The 18,686-nt window shown below is 28.5% G+C and overlaps 1 protein-coding gene across 1 annotated transcript; it reads right to left on the bottom strand.

Moving 5' to 3' along the window:
- Nucleotides 1-9,295: 9,295 nt before the first annotated feature.
- LOC107456929 (uncharacterized) lies at nucleotides 9,296-18,105 on the bottom strand. Its single transcript, XM_016074921.3, has 2 exons — nucleotides 17,801-18,105; nucleotides 9,296-13,143 (listed from the first exon to the last, which is right to left on the bottom strand). The coding sequence occupies exon 2, from the start codon at nucleotides 13,104-13,106 to the stop codon at nucleotides 10,389-10,391; it is 2,718 nt and encodes a 905-aa protein (XP_015930407.1). The 5' UTR covers nucleotides 13,107-13,143; nucleotides 17,801-18,105; the 3' UTR covers nucleotides 9,296-10,388.
- Nucleotides 18,106-18,686: the final 581 nt, after the last annotated feature.

Below are 18,686 nucleotides of genomic sequence, written 5' to 3'. Positions count from 1 at the left end.
ATCTCCGATTTATATAATCAATTTTTTTTTTGTAAGCAGTGTAAATGACCTTTTAAAAATCCAATTCACTATTCTCACCAGATGCGTTTTTTTTATGCAAAAATTTCGCATATGAATGTGAGAACTAGATTGATGGATAATATTTACCGGTGAAAAAATCGCCAGTTAGTTTCCCGTTCGCATTAGAAAGAACTATATCCTGTGATAAGAGCTCTTAGTTCCTAATATCTATATTTCTCGCAGTGGTTTGTTCGTAGAGACGCGGCTCGTATTGACAATCGCACCCTGCGTGGTCAGCTTGCGCAAGGACCGAGATACGCGGTGTCACTTCTCGTTGAACTGTTCTTCCGTAAAATGAAGTTATATAGATATCAGATTGGTTGGAAGGTATATACTTTATTTATGTCACTCTAGATCAGCATAAGGTTCCTCTATAGTGGGAGCTGAACTGTCCGTCATTATGGAGCAAACAAGTTCGCTAGTTACGTGAGATTTAAAGCTCCTTTAGATACTTAAAATTATTGATATAGGTAATTGTGAAGTGATGAATTGGACAAACAGTTTTAAAAATTCTTAAGCCTGATGACAAATTAAATAATAATCATTTCCGAACACCTTTGCTGTAAGCAGAATTTATAACCACGTGATTGCTACTAAAAATTTTGAGTCAGTCGAAATTTCGAGTTATGTCCGATTAACTAGAGTGCTTGCATTAATTGAGCTCTGTACTGGATTATATCTCGTGTTTTAATCATTTCCCGGCCAAATGCAGATGTTATATCCATGTATTATTAGCAAAAATAATTTATTGTTAATCTAAATTTCAACTGCTTTCAAACTAGTCAAAGTTTCAAAACTAAATTATGTAGGATGTTAATGCATAAATATTGATGATTTATTGACCTCTATAGGCATAATTTATATAATCAAACAAAATTTATAGCCAATCATTATTTTGACCACTTTCCGATTTGCTGGAGTGTATGGGATAGCCGCTATCTGTGAAATATGGTCCCAATAATTTGGTCAAGAGAGCGCTCCAAAGTTTGGATCCTTAATGCTAATTTCACTTTTTGCGTACTTCGTAATATTGGAGAACTTTTCAAGCGAATTGAAAAGCTTCTGCAAACAATTATAAAGTTCATCTATCCAAAGATAATTTCATGCAAAAAATAAATTTCAGTAATTATTTATTATTATTTTAAATTAATGGCCGAGAAAATTTTGAATTGTAAGGTATACACATTTTGTATAAAAGAATATAATTTTTACATGGCAATGGTTGAATAGTTCCTGAGAAATCAAATTCTTAAATATTTTACTTTTTTGAAATTCAATTACCCTCTATATTTTGGGGGTCAGAAATCCGAACCAGTCGAAAAAAAAGGTATGTTAATTCTGAGATAATACGTTTTGTGTCTAATTTCGTCACTTTATCGTTTGCACATATTAATTAGCATATTTGAGGTGACCTTCTTGAGATATTAAGATTGAGTCCTTGAACGTGAAGATCCGATCATTAGATCAAAAGTTATTCAGGGAAATCCACGTGTTTTTTTTTTTTTTTTTTTTTTTTTTTTTTNTTTTTTTTTTTTTTTTTGGCTCACTGAGCATTAAATAGAACTATATACAGGAGTTTTAGTAAATCTAAAATCAAAAATATGTGTAAAATTCTTGATATAATATAAAAATTACTAATCTATAATTTTTGGAGAATTGGCTTGAAAATAATTTTATAGTAAAGCAAAGTATCTCAAAATCGATCATTAAAGAAAAATTTAATACTACATTTCCATCTATATTTCATAGAATATCTGGTTTTTAAAAAAATCCAGAGTTTTATTTCCAATTTAAACTCGAAATACTCATATGGTACTTTTTCATTCAATAATACATAAATAGTTTATACAATATTTAATACGATTGCTGGTTATATCTTTGTAAGGGTTAACGAATTCAAATATCTTGGTACGGTCGTTAAGGATCAAAACATACTTAGAGCAGAAATCACCAATAGAGTAAAGATGGTTAATAAGCGTTTCTTAGAACTGAGGAGACAATTAGAATCGAACCTTCTCAACCGAAAAGCAAAGCTAAAGCTCTATTAGAAACCCGTTATTCCTGTACTCTTTAATGGAAGCGAAACTTGGATCCTAAATTCAGATATACAGCAGTCACTGGACAATATTGGTGCAATTCAAGAGAGGGGATGTTGGCGAACCAGATATAACTTCGAGCTCTACAGACTCTATAAGCAGCTCCAAATTACACAAATAATCCGAAGCAATAGGCTGAGATGGCTGGACCATCCATGGAAAAGATCTGAAAATAGCGCCATGAGAATAGTCACCTTTAAGAACTTTAAGGGGTCACGTCCTAGAGATAGACCCCCTACTTGATGGCTCAACGAAGTCGAAAATGACTTGAAAACCCTAAAGATTAGAAATTGGATGGGAGTTGTACGGATAGGGGGCACTGGCGTTTGTCAGCTGTTGAGGCAGCCAAGACCTGCAAGGGGCTGTTGTGCTGACTAAGAAGCTTTTTAAATAAAAATATAAATTGGCATTAAAAAAAAAATAGTTTACATTTCTATAAAAGGCAGAATCATCAGTTAATATTTCAGTCATAAAAAAAAATTAAAACCGCAAGTTTTAAAACTATCTAAATGAAAACATTAACTATTTAAAGGAAAATGCATACAAATCAAAACAATTAGTAATCAGAATAATTAATTTAATTTAGCGAATAAACAGTGTCTTTTGAATTTCTGAGGGCTGAAATACAACGAATGACGCCCGGTGGCTGAGTGGTATTGCTTCGCGCTCTCACGCCACGGGTTCGATCCTCGGGCCGGACAAGGATGACTCAGCCTTTCATCCCTTCAGTGGGTCGATAAAATGAGAAATAAGCATGCTTGGGAACTAAACCTAACTGGAACATCTGCTCCTACAAGAAAACTGAGATGGGCACAGTAGGCCTTGGCCTTCTATGGACTGTCACGTCTCTGAGTTTAGTTTAGAAATACAATGAATTCTTTGTTGCTATAGTACCAATATTTTATCATGTTGCTCTTCGTTTTTTTTTTCCTAGTCATGAGACACAGGATTCAGCTTTTTAAATATAAAAACATAGCTTTTTTTTAAAAAACTTATTAGCAAAATTTTCTACTAGAAAAAATTTCTTTGCAAACAAGCTAACTTTTCATCAAAAAATTAACAATTTATTCGGTACATAATAACAAAAACAATTTGATTAAAGTAACAAGTAGAGTTATGAAAATTATTTAAATCTGATTATTTCACAAAATAAATGGAGTTTTAATAAAATATTTGCGTACTCTTCTCCTTTACTCTAAACATTCATGCCACCGCTGGTTCAAGCTTTTAATTGAAAAAAAATCTTTTTTTACACTTAACCTCTATTTTTTTCTCTGGTCAAATGATACGAAGAAAAAAGGAAAAAAGAAAGCATTGTTACTTTATCTTGTTTTTATGGTGCAAGTATAGTATAATATTATTGAACAAATCGTAATAGTTAGAGATTAAAACACGGAAAATATTGTATAGAACTATTGCATTAAAAATATTCAATACAAATTAGTTATTATTCCCTCATACCAAGATTTAACTAAAAAATTTTATCGAGTTAAAGGCATTTACAATAAAATAATTTTAAAGAAGGATTTGAATAATCTCGAAGAAATAACACAGTGACTAGCTATTTAAATATTTGTACAAAAGTAAAAAAAGGACATGATCGCCGCGATAACTCATTTGAAAATTCCATATGATTACTGTGTGTTGTTGATTGCTATCAAACATTATTAAAATCAGATAAAAAGATGAATCAATAATTCTGCAACTGCATCTTAAAAGATTTGTAAATGCATTTGTTGAAAATTATAAAAAGCGTTAAACCTTGGGATTCATTGCATACAAATTTGATTCCATAAAACTGTTGTGTTACCTTTTAATAAAATAACTGAATTCTCCAAAAGTTTGAAACGCTGATTCTTATGGTTAAAGTTACATGCCAGAAAAATGTATGCATAATAATAATGGACGATTCCAAAGTTTGCAACCTAATTTCGCGATTTTTGTAAGCAATATTAAATATAATACGATGTTGAATTGAAAATCCAAATCTTTCATATCTTAAAATCAATTATATTAAAATCCGCTTTTGTATTCGTAGGAAATGGGATGTTCTAAACACAAAAAAATCAGGACAAAAAGCTAAAAATTAGGACAAAATATTTTCATCGGGTATAGAGGGATATGATAGGGATATCAGGATAACTACAAACCCTGATGATGTTATAGCTATTTTAATTAATAGCTTTGGTAAATAAATGAAAAAGCACACGTTAAAAATAAAATAATTTGAAATCACACCAGTTTATTTTAATGACATTTACAGGTGCAGACATTTGAAATCATTTAAAACTACATAAAAACAAAAGTTAGGTAATGAGATATGAAAAACACAATTAAAAAAAATTTCCAAAGAAATATATTCTTCAATTTAATACTACTATCTAGTACACACAATATATATGTCGCAGGTAGGGTAAATATGGATCTTTGCAAACTGCCAACGTAACTTTGCAATGCACCTTATAAGGCTTATTGCAATAAGCCTAACAAATGACACAGGCAGTTTGCAAAAAGCTGAATTTTTCATTGCAAATTTGTTTTCAAATATTCGCAAACATTAAATTTTGTCAAAAAAAATTCCACCCTCAAAAATGGAAAAAAAAAGACTTATTTTTCTCAGAATGAAATTTTCAATTTTTACTTTTAACTTATTAATTTCATAATTGAGAAAAAGTTGATAATAATTTTAAACTTTTCTAAATAATAATGATCAGATTTTCAAAAGCAAAATGTTAAATAACATAATAACACCAATAGAGCGTTTCACATCTGTAATGAAATATTAAAACCTCATTTTAAAATAAATATTTGTAGTTAAATAAAATTTTTTGCATATGGATCCTACTGAGAACAATAAATCACAATGCTACAAAACTTATCAAGCATACCACAATTTATAAAAACCTAAATTTGCTTCACAATACACCATGCATGAATAAATATAGCACTTGAAATGTAATAAATATTTACAGTCACACCTCTGTTTTATAACACTAAGCACAGCTTAATTTACAAATATGAACATCATTACAACGAATATGTAATAAATAACATTCTTTTTTTGTAAAGAGCTCAAAGAAAATAATTAATTCTTAAAGAGCAACAACAATCCCAGTTTTTATGTCAACTAATTTAGACCTTAACTATTCTATAATTTAATAAGAAATTAAAAGACAAATGACAGCAAGTTGTATTATTTACTAAGTATATGCATAATTTTTAGAGAAAAAAGAAAGTAGTTTTCCGAAATAAAATTAAAACATATCTAATTTTTAAATTTACATTGTAGAAAAATATATATATACTTACTGTACATAGACTATCTGCATCATAAATTTTTAAGTGAATTTTTTCTAAAACTATTTTCATGCCTTTGCTAAAACCTTTTTCTTCTTAAATCTTATGATGCAATCGAAAAAACAACAGAAGTGCTTCACGCTAGGTTTCGAGAAAGGTGGCATGACAACTATTTTCTTTCTACTGCTAATACTATAAAGGCTAAATTAGAATCTCAAAAAGTGATTAACAAAATTTATTCTTTTAAAAATATATATATATATTTCTTTGGCAATATGAAGGTTATTATACAAAAGTGCCAAATATATAAAAAAATCTAACTTCTGATTTTTTGTTGTTGCTTAGGTCAAATTTTCTATTGCACGGCAGTAAATAAATAATAAGGTCCATCTAAATGTCATCGTTTGACATTCAACTGCATTTCAAAATTTTAACGCTATAATTCCTATATTTCAAGTACAGAAATTAGTTTGAAAAACAATTATGCCAGTATAAATTCTAAGCTAGTTGTATCAGGACTAGAAAAATCTCAAAATGTTTACATGTCTGCATGTAGTCCTTAAAATACATAGCCAAACATATTTCATAATTGCATATTAATAGAAATACACGAAGATACACATTATTTATTTTTGTGGAACAAATGCTCTGGATAACATTATAAACACACCTACACTTTTACTTTAACTATAAATTCAAATGTGTTCAGTATTATTAAGAAAGAAGCATTAGGCATGGCTGACAACTTGAAAATCATAACTTCCAAGTATATTTAAAGTGATAGCCAAATAATAATTTAAGTTAAATTAAATTTGTTTAGTTTTACCTGCAACTAAAATTTTCTCTGAAATATTATAGGTTTTATACATTTGTTTAAGATAAGCATATGTAGTGGTGGAAAAACCATTGAAAATTTAACTTATTGAATAAATAATAAAATGTAAATCATAAAATTTACTTTAACCGTAAATATTTTGATAAATATGTTACAATAAATGGGAATAAGTTTGCAGGTATGGTTTTATTATCAAGTAAATGTCAAGACCAAGTAAGCAATGATGGAGTATATGTTGAGCATTTTTGAGGTATTATTAGGATTATTGACAGTAATCAGCAAGTGTATCCACTTCAATATGTTACTTTAAAACAATGTTATTTACCTTTATAATAATTTTCATTTGCACAGCTATAGGAGCAAACTTTTTTTTTAGAAAAGAACATAAGCAGGCTATTAGAATGAAAAGCCAACTTTGTTTAATAAATTCTTACTTATATAATTAAATTCAGTAACATTCACTCCTTACAAATAGACTTTATTTTCTTTTTTCTAAACTTCAATGATGTTTATTCCATCTGACATCTTGACGATTTTCCTTAAAATTTGAGGGGTGTTAAATCAGTATTCTATGGTATCATGCACAGCTGAGCAAGCAAGGGCAAAAAATACAAGAATCGAGTAAGTAGGTAATATAACATTCGAACCCTGAGTTTTAAAATTTTTCAGTTTTGACAAGAAGGTAAGAGACCTGCATTGTCTGTTTAAGGAATGCAAGTTCTGCACTCTTATTCTAAATGTAACATACTTAGGAAAATATTTATAATGTTTTTAGGAGAGAAGATCAGAGCTTCCTTTTATGGGATGTTATTATAACTCAGTATCCTTCAAAATGTTAAAGTTCAGCACTTTGCATTTTAGAAATCTAGCACTGGCAATAAGTTCTGATTTTAAAGCAACAAATTTTGAGCCAGTAAAGTTGATTAATAATTTGTTTTGTGAATGAGGATAAAATAATCCAATTAAACCAATTTCAAATTAAAAATTTAACTATTTAATTAATTTTGAAACAAATTATATGCACTTTAAAAAGGACAATTGGTTGACTCATTATTTTCATAAGCTCACTTTTAGTGAAACAAATTGAGTAGACAATCAGTAACCTCAATAGAAAGTCACTTTACGCAATGTAAGGTGCATTATTAAATTGATTTAATAAACCAAAGAAATAATGGTTTGAATTCTATATTTATAAAACATGAAACATATTAATTTTATAAATGTATGAGCTTAAATATAATTCAAAGTATTTAAAAAATAAATTTGATATTACACACTTTTGCAGTGTAATTTAAATTTTTCTTTTTTACTATTTAATTTGAGTTTGGGAAGCAAACTTATATAGCCTCAACAGAAGGTGTACTATGAAATTTAATTCATATACTATAGACATTATGTTTCTAACTCTATTTACAAACCTGAAACAAATACACATTATTCATTAATGATTATTAATTTATAAACTTGAAGTTAAAATATTTTTAATATAAAATAAAGATTAAAAAAAATATTTCAAATAATTTTTTAATCACTGGTTGCAACTCTGACGAACAAATAAAGATTTATAGACAAGCAAATATTATAATGCTATCATAGTGCAATATTAGTAAATTTAAAAACTATTTCATAAAATAAAAATATAAAAACAATTATAGTTTTTAAAAAAAATAAATAACAATAAAAACAGGTACAGCAATAATCATAACTCCTTTTTTTTCCTCTAAAAATGATAGAATGCTGTGATTTAATAATTAAAAATTATAGTTCATTAAAATACATAAAAGAATAACTAGTCTCTTCACAGAAAAAGAAAAAAAAATAATGGGAGAAACCTTAACAAATAAATGCAAGTAAAAAAATTAATTAAACTCCATGGAAAAATTGATGTTAAAAGAATAAGAAATTTAATCTATTCTACAAAATGAATTTTATACATTAAACTCATACCAAGTTAAAACTACTCAAGTAGTTATGACTTCAGAAAAGATTAACCCACCATTGTGTACTCAACATTTGAGTGATAATTTTTAACATAAAAAGTCAATAACATAATTTAAAATGAAATACAGTCAAATTTCTATAAACCAAACATTTACCAATCACTTTTTTATTAACTCAAGAGAGTTTAATATTCAAGGTTGGCAAGTTTCTGCCGAGGTGGTACCACTGATAGAAACCGGTTAAAACTGGCATGGCAGAAATTCAGAAAATGAAATAAAAGTTAAGTACTGAGATTGACATACAATGGATAATTCATAGAAAAAACATTTAAATGTTACACAAAGTGACCAGTGAAATTGCTGTTTACATTTATGAATCAGTGAATCTAATCAATTATATTACCTCTTACATACAGCAAAGATTAAAACTGTTTCTGTTATAATAATTGGATTGTAGCCATGCAAATTATGTCTTGAAAAGAAAAGAAAAGCTATTTGAAAGTAGCTCTATTCAGTTATATTAAGAGTTAAATGATAATAATTACTGAATTTCAGAGTTTAATATAATAAACTAAAATTTAGTATTTATATTTATTATTACATTACTTCATTCCTTATTTAATATAAATATTTGATATACTGTACTGCACTCTTTATATTTAATATAAACAAAATAATATATACTTACAAACAATGAATTAAAAAGTTTGTTACAGTTACATTTTTCAGTCTACTTAAACAAAATGCTATTAAGCAATTACTACAACTAATATAGAAGTTTTTTTTAGTTTCTGCCGGCAAAAAGCCAACCCTTTTAATATTACCCACTAAATGCAGGAGCCTTTGAACATATTTGTTAATTAATTTTTTATCTTTATAATCCCTTTCCCTAACATCAAAAGTTTAGAATTTTTTTTTTTTTTTTAAATTACAATTTGAAATACCAAACAGTTTCCTAGCCACAATTCCAGGAAAAGAAACTTATAATTTTGTAGAAAAATTATTTTTAAATTTTTCTCTCAACTTTCCTATTGTTACTATTAAAGGTATTTATTGTATTTTACAAATTTGAAATAGTTTTGAACTCAAATTATTAAAATAGAATTTTTCAAAAATCTTTAAGTTGCCTTTATTAAAGTGTCAGAAGTAAAATAGAAATTGTACTAAATACTGACTTTTGAAGTCAAAAAAATATTTTGATAATACTTTTCCTAATGAGGATGCGTCTTACAACTTGCTTTTAATAAAAATAATAAAAACTGAATTTTTTGTTAGTCAAAATATTGAAGTTTTACAAAACAGGGACCAATAAATCTACAAAAGTGAAATTTTTTATCAAATTATACAACTATATTTAAAAAACTCATTGTCATATTTTTTTAAGTGTAACTTTTGAGGATCTACAAATAGAAAGATCAAGTTTTTACTTGAATGAGATACACTTTGCATTTTATTGCAAATTTATAGGAAATTTAAAGCCCACTAGGAGAAAAAAAAAGTAGCAAATGGCAATTATATTTTGAGAAAATGAAAAGAATTGAATAAAAAATTACAAAACGCAAGGAAGAGGGCTGGTGAAAATAAATTTTAATAAAAAAAAATATATACATTGTATATATGTATATACATATAAATTGAAGAATTTAATTACTACTTCTCCTGTGTGAAATAAAACTGTTTAGTATCAATTATTATGATAAATGTTATTATTCAAATATATCTTCAACAGCTAGACAGATTATTATTTATTACAAAAATATGTACTGTTTGTCTAAGATAGGTACTCTGACCGCCACTAAGTCTGCGACAGTCTGGTGCTATGGAAACAAGAAGAGGCCATTTTAGGGAGGGTAGCTTCGATGAAGAGGTCTCCTTTTCTCTCGCCGAAACCAGTCCTAAAGAGGGACCTCGCACCCCTACTTGAAATAATTATACCTCGTTACCATAGTCACCACCACAGCTCCAGGCAGAGTACCTATCTTAGACAAACAGTAACAAAACCTTGTTTGTGTATAGAATGTGTGAAACGGTATTTTAAATTTAGTGTGCACAATGGAGAGCTAAACATCAACATACTTTAAAATTGTAGAGCACAGTATTAACATGTTGGACAATTAGAAAATTTAAAAGTATTCACATGGCAAATAAATATAATTTGTCTTAGGTCGCTTTTATGCACGACACATTAACCTGACCACTGTTTTTGTCATGATACCTATGCATATGTTCACAAACATCATTTTCAGTCATGTCAGTGTAACAGCTTGCACAAATATATTTCGAAATAGATAACTTATCTTCTGAGGCTAATATTGCAAATGCATCAATTTTATCAGAGCAGCAATCCCAAGAAAGCTTTAAACTCAAAGTTTCTATTTGTATTGAATTTTGCAATTCATCTGAGTTATTAAACCTTGAATCACTAGAAGCTTGAGATTCGGAAGTTTGTGAGGACTGGCTCTGACAGTATATACTGTCTGGTGTCGCAGGCGGTGTAGGAAATGAACGAGGTTGGTGATCACTGGCTGTTGAATGGGAGGTCTGACGAGGAGCGTAATTAAAGGACAACTGAGCTTGCAATTCCTCACCACTATTTGAATTTTGTGTTTTAAAATCATTTCGATTATCTTGGGCATAATTTGCAGAGAACAATTGTAAACATGCAATGCAAGGTTTTGTATCTTCCCTTGCAAGACCTGATTCATCTGGATCATGATTACAGCCGATAATCCTTTTTGCATTTTCTCCATCCAAAGGGGCAGTTTCAAAAACTTGAGGTATTCGATATCGAAAAAGGTTAGCAGAAGACAACTGATTTCTCAAACCTTCTGGTTCTTCCAAGTTAGAGCTCAAACTTGGTAGTGAAAATATAGATTCTAATGAAGGAGTCTGATTGATCATTGGAGTTGAATCATAAAACTGATCTTCATTATAATTTGGCTCCTGCTTTACAGCTTTTGTAATTTTTCCAATTTGAAGAGACAAAGGTTTCAAAATGCCATCATAAACATCGCGATGTTTATCGCGCATATGGCCATCATAGGCTTTGGGGTTCAAAAAATCTTTTTTACACATCTTACAATGATAATAAGTTACATTTTTTGCCTTCAATTCAAGGTTACGAAGATTATCTACCTTTACGAAGCAATTACTCATTAACTTCACACTTTCTTCACAAGGATGTTTTTCAAGAGTTATTGAACTGAAGCAAGTAAAGCCACATTTATTACATTTATTCAAAAACTTCTCATCATATTTCTGGTTAACAGTGATTGGGTTTATTCCATTATCAGACTTGTCTTGAAAACCTGATAGAGAGCATGATGTTTTGTGCTTAAGAAGATCTGCAATAAGATCAAAACTAGAATTACACAAAGTGCAAAACCACAAAACATTGTTTAATGATGTGAATTGTTTTTTCAGCCTAATGAATTTAATTTTGCAGCAGGAAAAATGAATGCATGCAAGTTCCACATTTCCAAACTGTTTGCAGCACTTAACACATTGATAATCAATTTTGTTTCCAAAGCATTTTAAAAGAATTCCACTGTTTGGATCTGGCAAAGAATCAATCAAACTTTCGATTTTAATTTCTAAACTAGATGCATAGCCAGCTTTAGATGAGTCACCCTCTTTTGCTTTATTTTGGACACTTGAAGAGGGGGACACATCACTTATTTTCTTTTCAATCAAAACCTTTACAGGCTTCAATGGATTCTGTTTTTCAGTTAATTGTTTTGATTTCGCAACAGCACCTTCAAGCAAAACATTTCCCATATTTTTCCTAACCAGCCTTCGTGTTGTCTTCTCTGTATTAGAGGATGATGAATTATTATTAGAGGATGATGAATTATTATTAGAAACCTTACTAGAGGATGATGAATTGTTATTAGAAAACTTTTTAGAGGATGATGAATTATTATTAGAAACCTTACTTGATTTGCTTTTAACTGAAGTAACAGATTCTGGCTTTTTAAATAGAGCTGAAGTTTCATCAGGAACAGCTTCACCGGAATTTTCTGAAATATTGATATTTTTATCTGGGACCATTTTCTTAGGCTTATTAAATGTTTTTCTAATGTGGATATGGGTATCACTTCTGTCAATATCATCAGAGAGATTATTTTGAGTTATGGATGTACCTTGAATTTCAGTGGCATTAGATTCAGAGGATAAACAGTTTTTAGACTTTTTACTCCGATTAATTTTTCCTGTATTTATATTTTCAGTATGAAGCTGATTTGTTGACACACCCCCCCGATTCTCAGCGATTCCAACTGAAACTAAACTTGTCGATTGATTTCTGTCTTTTGAATTTCGCCGCAGACTGTAGTCTTTTCCGCTTTTGTCAATCAATAAGATGCACTTTTTACAAAATTCATGTTTGCTACGGGGATGCATTTTTTTATCACACATGTTACATTGTTTAAAGTTTCTCTTTTTACAGAGGGCCTCATGTTTAGCCAATGATGATGGTAGATCAAGCTTAGTACTACAGAACTTGCACTGTAAACAATATGCCCCGTCATTTACTTTCTTATGAGTAAGTTCATGATTTTTAAGATGAATATCAGATTCCAAATTCTTGTGACATACAGAACATTTAAAAGAAGTGCATTCATGTGCGACTACATCAAAGGAATCTTCAAACACCTTCATACATTTATTACAAACATGTCGATTTTGCAAATTTGCTTTATTTTTAGAAATTTTTGCTGGTTTAACTGACATGCTGCCAGATGCTTTTTCTGCTTTGTGTGAAACTTTTCTCTTTTTACTCAAACTAGTAGATGTTGAAGCTTGTTGTTGGCTTTGATCAGGCAATGAGAGGCGGCGTTTATTTTTAGCCGAGCACTCTCCCTCATTCCTTTTCATCATTTTAGAGAACAGCACAAAAACAAGGCAATTAGCACATCTGGAATAAACAAAAATTTTAACAAAATAAACACATAAATTAATACACATACAGAAAACATAATCGTTTTATTTTTAATTTAATTATTTTTTTTATTGAAATTTCTTAATCTGCATATCTGACTAGTAATTAAAATGATTTTAAAGATAAAAAAAAACTTTAGCCATTACATTTATAAACTGGGATGGAATTTCGCATGGAAAAAAACTAATTTCTTCCAAAACACTTGAAGAAAGTGGAAAAAATGGAAAAATCTAGACAAAATGTATTAAGCTAAAATTGACCAATATAATGAGGTACCTGCGTGGTATTTTTTAATTTTTTAAAATGAAACTTCAAACCATTATATGATGATAGACACCAATTTCAGTTCAGTGCGTTAATTAGTTATTTTGTAATAAATATTTACAATTGCTTGATTAGCCTGTGTTTTAGGGGGTGCCCTAAAACACAGTTAGTTTCCCCATCTCGGCTGAAAGCGCATGCCGTCGCTCATAGAATATTGATAAAAATTCTCAAAAATAACTCTATGCACTTACAACAGTATTGTTTTATATCACGCTGTAATAGCTTTACATTTAACATACCATATAAAATTTAATAATATGAATATATAAACATAAATATAAATGTACCAAAAGGCAAAAAATTCCAAGATTGGTGCAAAGCCATCAAACGTGATGAACAAAAAGAAGGAGAAAAAAAATCGTGAACTATCTGTAACTTTATTATTTTGTTACAAAACCATTTTACAGTACTTTGTAATATTTTAATTTTAAAAGAATGGTTTTATTTTGATTAAGCTTCTCTGAAGAAATCATTGATTATAAAGAATTAAAACGTATATGAAATGATATTTTTATGAAATGCCTTTTTCTTATTATAATATTCTTTTTTAAAAATGAAAGGATTTTATTCTTAAAGAGTAATTGTGTACAGGTTATTCCTTTTTAAAAGTATTATTTTTTTTCATCGAATAACCTATTTTGTTTCGTTCTGCATTAACTTCGTTATCGAAAACATACATTCTTTTGTTTTTATTTTATTGAAATCAAAATTTTAGAGATAAAAATAATTCATTTTATTTTTATGTAGTTGGGCGGAGGAAAAATGTAAAAAGAATTTTAAAAAATGGAAAGGACTTAAATTTTTTTGCGTCACTTCTAATAATAATTAAATAAAATATTTTAGAAGTAAACCATAAAAAATAAGACATTTTTCAAGAAAATTTTTTAACTTTCTTTATTTCTATAAAAACTTTTAATTTAATATCTTTGACATTTCGATTTGCTCTGTCCGTGATCAAACCAGCATGGAATTTTTAAAACAATTCAAACTTTAATGTCTGTTATTCGTAAAAATAAACCAACATTAATAATAACTTTTTAAAAAAATAATGCTTTTCAAAGGTTATTGAATAAAAAAAAGATAAATTAGGAAACTAGTTAATAACTTTTTTTTTTTGCATTCAATTTATTTTATGTAAAGGGCACCTACAAAAATTTTTTCAGAAGGGGGAGGAGAATTCAATTGGGGGAAAAAAAACATTCCTCAAATTATAAAATCATGTTTTAAATTTATTTCTGTAATTTTTGAAGTTTTAAAGAAAAATTTTTCTAATTTACTCATTGTCACTAAATAACGAATTTCAAAACAAAATTAGGAATTTAAATATTTAAATTTGAAAAAGGAAAAACTCAAAAATCATATTTCATGTAGTATCAAGATATATTTAATCATATTCAAGAAATGTAGTTCTTTATTTACATCACAATTTAAATTCTTTAAATTTACTACACACACAAACAATTCACTACTGTGTTTTTGTATTTTTTTGTATGAATTTTATTTTACGAAATGCATCTTGCAAACATATTTTAGGTAATAATGGTATAAAATTTTAAAATGGAAATTTCGTATTCAGTTCATTACTTTGAATAAATTCAATATTACACGTATAAGAAAAATTACTACAAATAAATAATTATTTATTTTCTGTAGCTTTTCAGGAAAAAAGGTTTTAAGAATAAAATAAATAACTAAATAAGGGATTAAGAATTATTTGCATCTCTTAAATATTTCCATTTCTTATCTGGGATGAAACCATTAGGTGAAAAACTTTAAAACAGTTCTTATTTCTTATAATACTTAAGAATGAGAAAATGGATATTTTTGATTAAAAAATATCAATCCTCAAACCAAATATCTTTCTCTCTGCATTAAACCAAAAAATTAACTCAATTTTGGCACAAAAAAAAAAAGAATAAAATAAAACTTCTCTGTAGAGAACATGACTACACCCTATGACAAGTTTAGGTTCGGCCAGGTCGAAAATAATGACGTCATAAACAATCCCCGCCTCTTTTTGAGTCACTTGAAGTTAGTTTCGTTTTAAGCTATGCAGTGTTTTCATCTCAGAAAAAAAATGGGTGAGAATTTCTCACCCTTTCTCAAAAACAGGGTGAGATTTCAAAAAGTTAAGTAAGATTTCAAAAATTAAAAAAAAAAAAAAAAAAACACCACGAGACTTGAAAAAAATTCATTTCTTTTATTATAATGCATTTTTAACATCTTCTAATTTTTAAACCATTGAATATTTTTGCAGCATCATCATATGGAAAATGTTCCACATCTACTTTTTCATCAGCTATTCTCATTAGGTTGCTCAAATGCGTATTTGTTTCGTTTTGATCATTTCTACCCACATTTGTTTCATTTTCATTTGTCCGTTTCGGAGTAGAAGATATTGGTTTTACAAGGTACTTGTCCATCTTACATTAACAAGCAAAAGATTTGAACATCTTACACGTAGAAACCTTACGTACGGTAAACACGTAGTTGCAGAGTTCTGAAAGAGGTTCCGTGGTTCAGAAGGATGGTGTTCTGTTGTTCTTGAAGGTTCTGAACAATACTGTTAAATAGGGAAGCTAGATAATGGGGCAGATGTTGAAAATAATAAAAGATCCAGGAAGAAAAGTGAAACGGATTTTATTCTAAATGGCGCAAATGAGAAATTTTTTTCAAAATGCGAGAAATTCGCAAATTTTGAAATTGGTTTATAGAATGCGCGAATTTCTCGCGGTAATAATTTTTTAATGCGAGAATATAAAAAAATATGCGAGATTCTCGCGCTGTAGTGAAAACACTGCTATGATTTTAAAAAGTCAAATAGTAGAGCCCTGTTAATGAAAACCGATCAAATTGATTTATGTTATTTGCATTAACATCTGGAAGAAACTAAACAAAAAGGAATGAACTAAAAATCACCAGTATAATTGTTTAAGCAATAAGACAAGCTGCAATTAAATTTAATATAGAATCAGATATGTCTTCTAATACTTTTATCATTAAAAAAAAGAAGCTATTTTTTACACTGAATAAGATTTATGTATATTTTTTAAGAAGCATATTTGATTATTTATATTTAACAGTATTTTAATGTAAAAATTAATAAGTTACTTATAATTGTAAATTCAATGAGTAATTTGTAGTAGTGACTTTATTTTGTTATAGGTTTTTAATCTAATTATATTTATAAAATTTAATTATAATATTTTTAGAGCTCTTTATTTATAAAATTTAGTTTTACTGAACTATTTCTAATGCTGAATATAAAATATGATTTTTAGTAGTGATTATGATTAATAATCTAGCATAAACAACATTTCAGTTTTTTAATGGGATATAACTCAGTAGCTTTGTAACAATCCAGAATGAAATACAAATTATAAAAAAAATAAACATGCTGTACTTTTTTTTGAAGAAATATTATAATAAAGACCTTTTACTTCTAAAATATAATTTTCATCACGAGAGACAATTAAATTATGAGATACACGTATATATATTACATAACAGAGCATCAACAACCACCATTGCTGAGGCTTCAAAAAGTAGTTAATTTTTAAAAGTATAATTTTTGCAGTGGTTTACATGTGGATACAAGTTATACTTTTTAAGTTGGTCTCCTTCTGTGATGTTTTTTTTTTTTTGGTTCCCACACCACTATCCAGTTAATAGTAAAATGAAGCGACTTATATAGCACAGGTATCGATTTGGGTATCATTGTTTTTCCATTTAAACCAGTGTAAAATTGAAGCGTGAAAAAGATCCTATTTCCTTCCCTAGAGGCTTTAAATCTGCAGAATCATACTACAAATTAGAATAAGTCTTTTTTAATAGAGTCATGTATGCAAAAACAGCAAATGTAATTGAAATACACTTATCCTGATTTAGATGAGGATTAATGAAACATTAATAAAGGCTTTCTTAATACAAAACAAAAGCTATAACTTCAAATTGTGTCTAGTTTGTTTGTAATATATATGTTTTTGAATAACAAATAATAATTTCGGAACATTTTAAAATATTTGTGAAAATATTATTGGGTATTATGGTAGGTAGAGGTAGGTACTTTATTTAAGTGGCACTAGAGAAGTATGAAGGGTTATTAGGAAGGTCCGGGAAACATCCCAGAGGATGATCCGAAGACATGTCATCACAATTTTCATCCTCTGCAGAGGGGATGCGGTATTAAGAACTTACGTAGTAGTCACGATAGTTTTTTCAATAACATTACCAATAACTATTACGTTGATGCAATACATTTACAAAACTGTACAAGTCAATTTATTTACTATGTGTTTAACTGATTTACCTCTTCGTTTTAATCAGAAAATGTAGCCCGTACACTTCCTCCTCCAAATGTAGCCATTATTACATAACATTAATACAATTCAGGACTACACTACAAAAACAACAAATAAGACGCCCGATAATCGCGGCAGAAATTTCATGAATCGCGGTTTATTTAAATGCATTTAGTTTTATTTGATAACAAAACTAATGTTATTATAAGAAATAATGTCAGATTCGTTAAAACAGATTCTAAAATAATCAACAAGAAATAGAATCCCAAACAAATGCCATTGCCATTAGATGAAATTAATTTTTTGTGTCAGTAAATGTTACAATGGACACGTTCCAATATTCTCACTGGTGACGCTGGTTTAACGTACCAACCGTTCAAATATTAAAACTGGTTACTACAGTGCACCGCACCAGATTTCTATGCCTGCGGGGAGTTTTCTGAGGGGCGTGGTCGAAAACGTCAAGAAATGAGGTTTTCACAAATCGTCAGGAGTGGAATAGGCTTCATGATGTAGGAGTATGAATTACCTTTCTCCCTTTGTTGGAACTGGAAGTGGAAACTATACAAATATTAAAACAAAGAGACTTAGTTTTAATTCTAATATTTTAAGGTGTTTCAAGTTTTTGAAGAAGCATGTAAAAATAGGTACTTCAAAAGTGAACACTTTTATAGCAAAATTTACGAAAAGAACAATCTTTTAAATGAATATATTTTTTTAAAAAAAGTTTAACATTTCTTTTAAATATGCTAATTATTGATTAACATAATGCGTTTTAAAGCAAAACATTTATTCTAACTCATGCAACACTGACAAAAATATTATAGTAATTAAACATTAAAGACGAAGTAATTATTATTTTTAAAATAAATTCATGTAACATATTATTCTAAA

Source organism: Parasteatoda tepidariorum, chromosome 6, assembly GCF_043381705.1.
Source record: "Parasteatoda tepidariorum isolate YZ-2023 chromosome 6, CAS_Ptep_4.0, whole genome shotgun sequence".
Taxonomy (NCBI): domain Eukaryota; kingdom Metazoa; phylum Arthropoda; class Arachnida; order Araneae; family Theridiidae; genus Parasteatoda; species Parasteatoda tepidariorum.
This window is presented reverse-complemented; position numbering and strand designations above follow the sequence as displayed.

Excerpts from the sequence above, each read along its gene's own strand:
- LOC107456929 (XM_016074921.3), bottom strand. The coding sequence starts at position 13,106 with ATGATGAAAAGGAATGAGGGAGAGTGCTCGGCTAAAAATAAACGCCGC.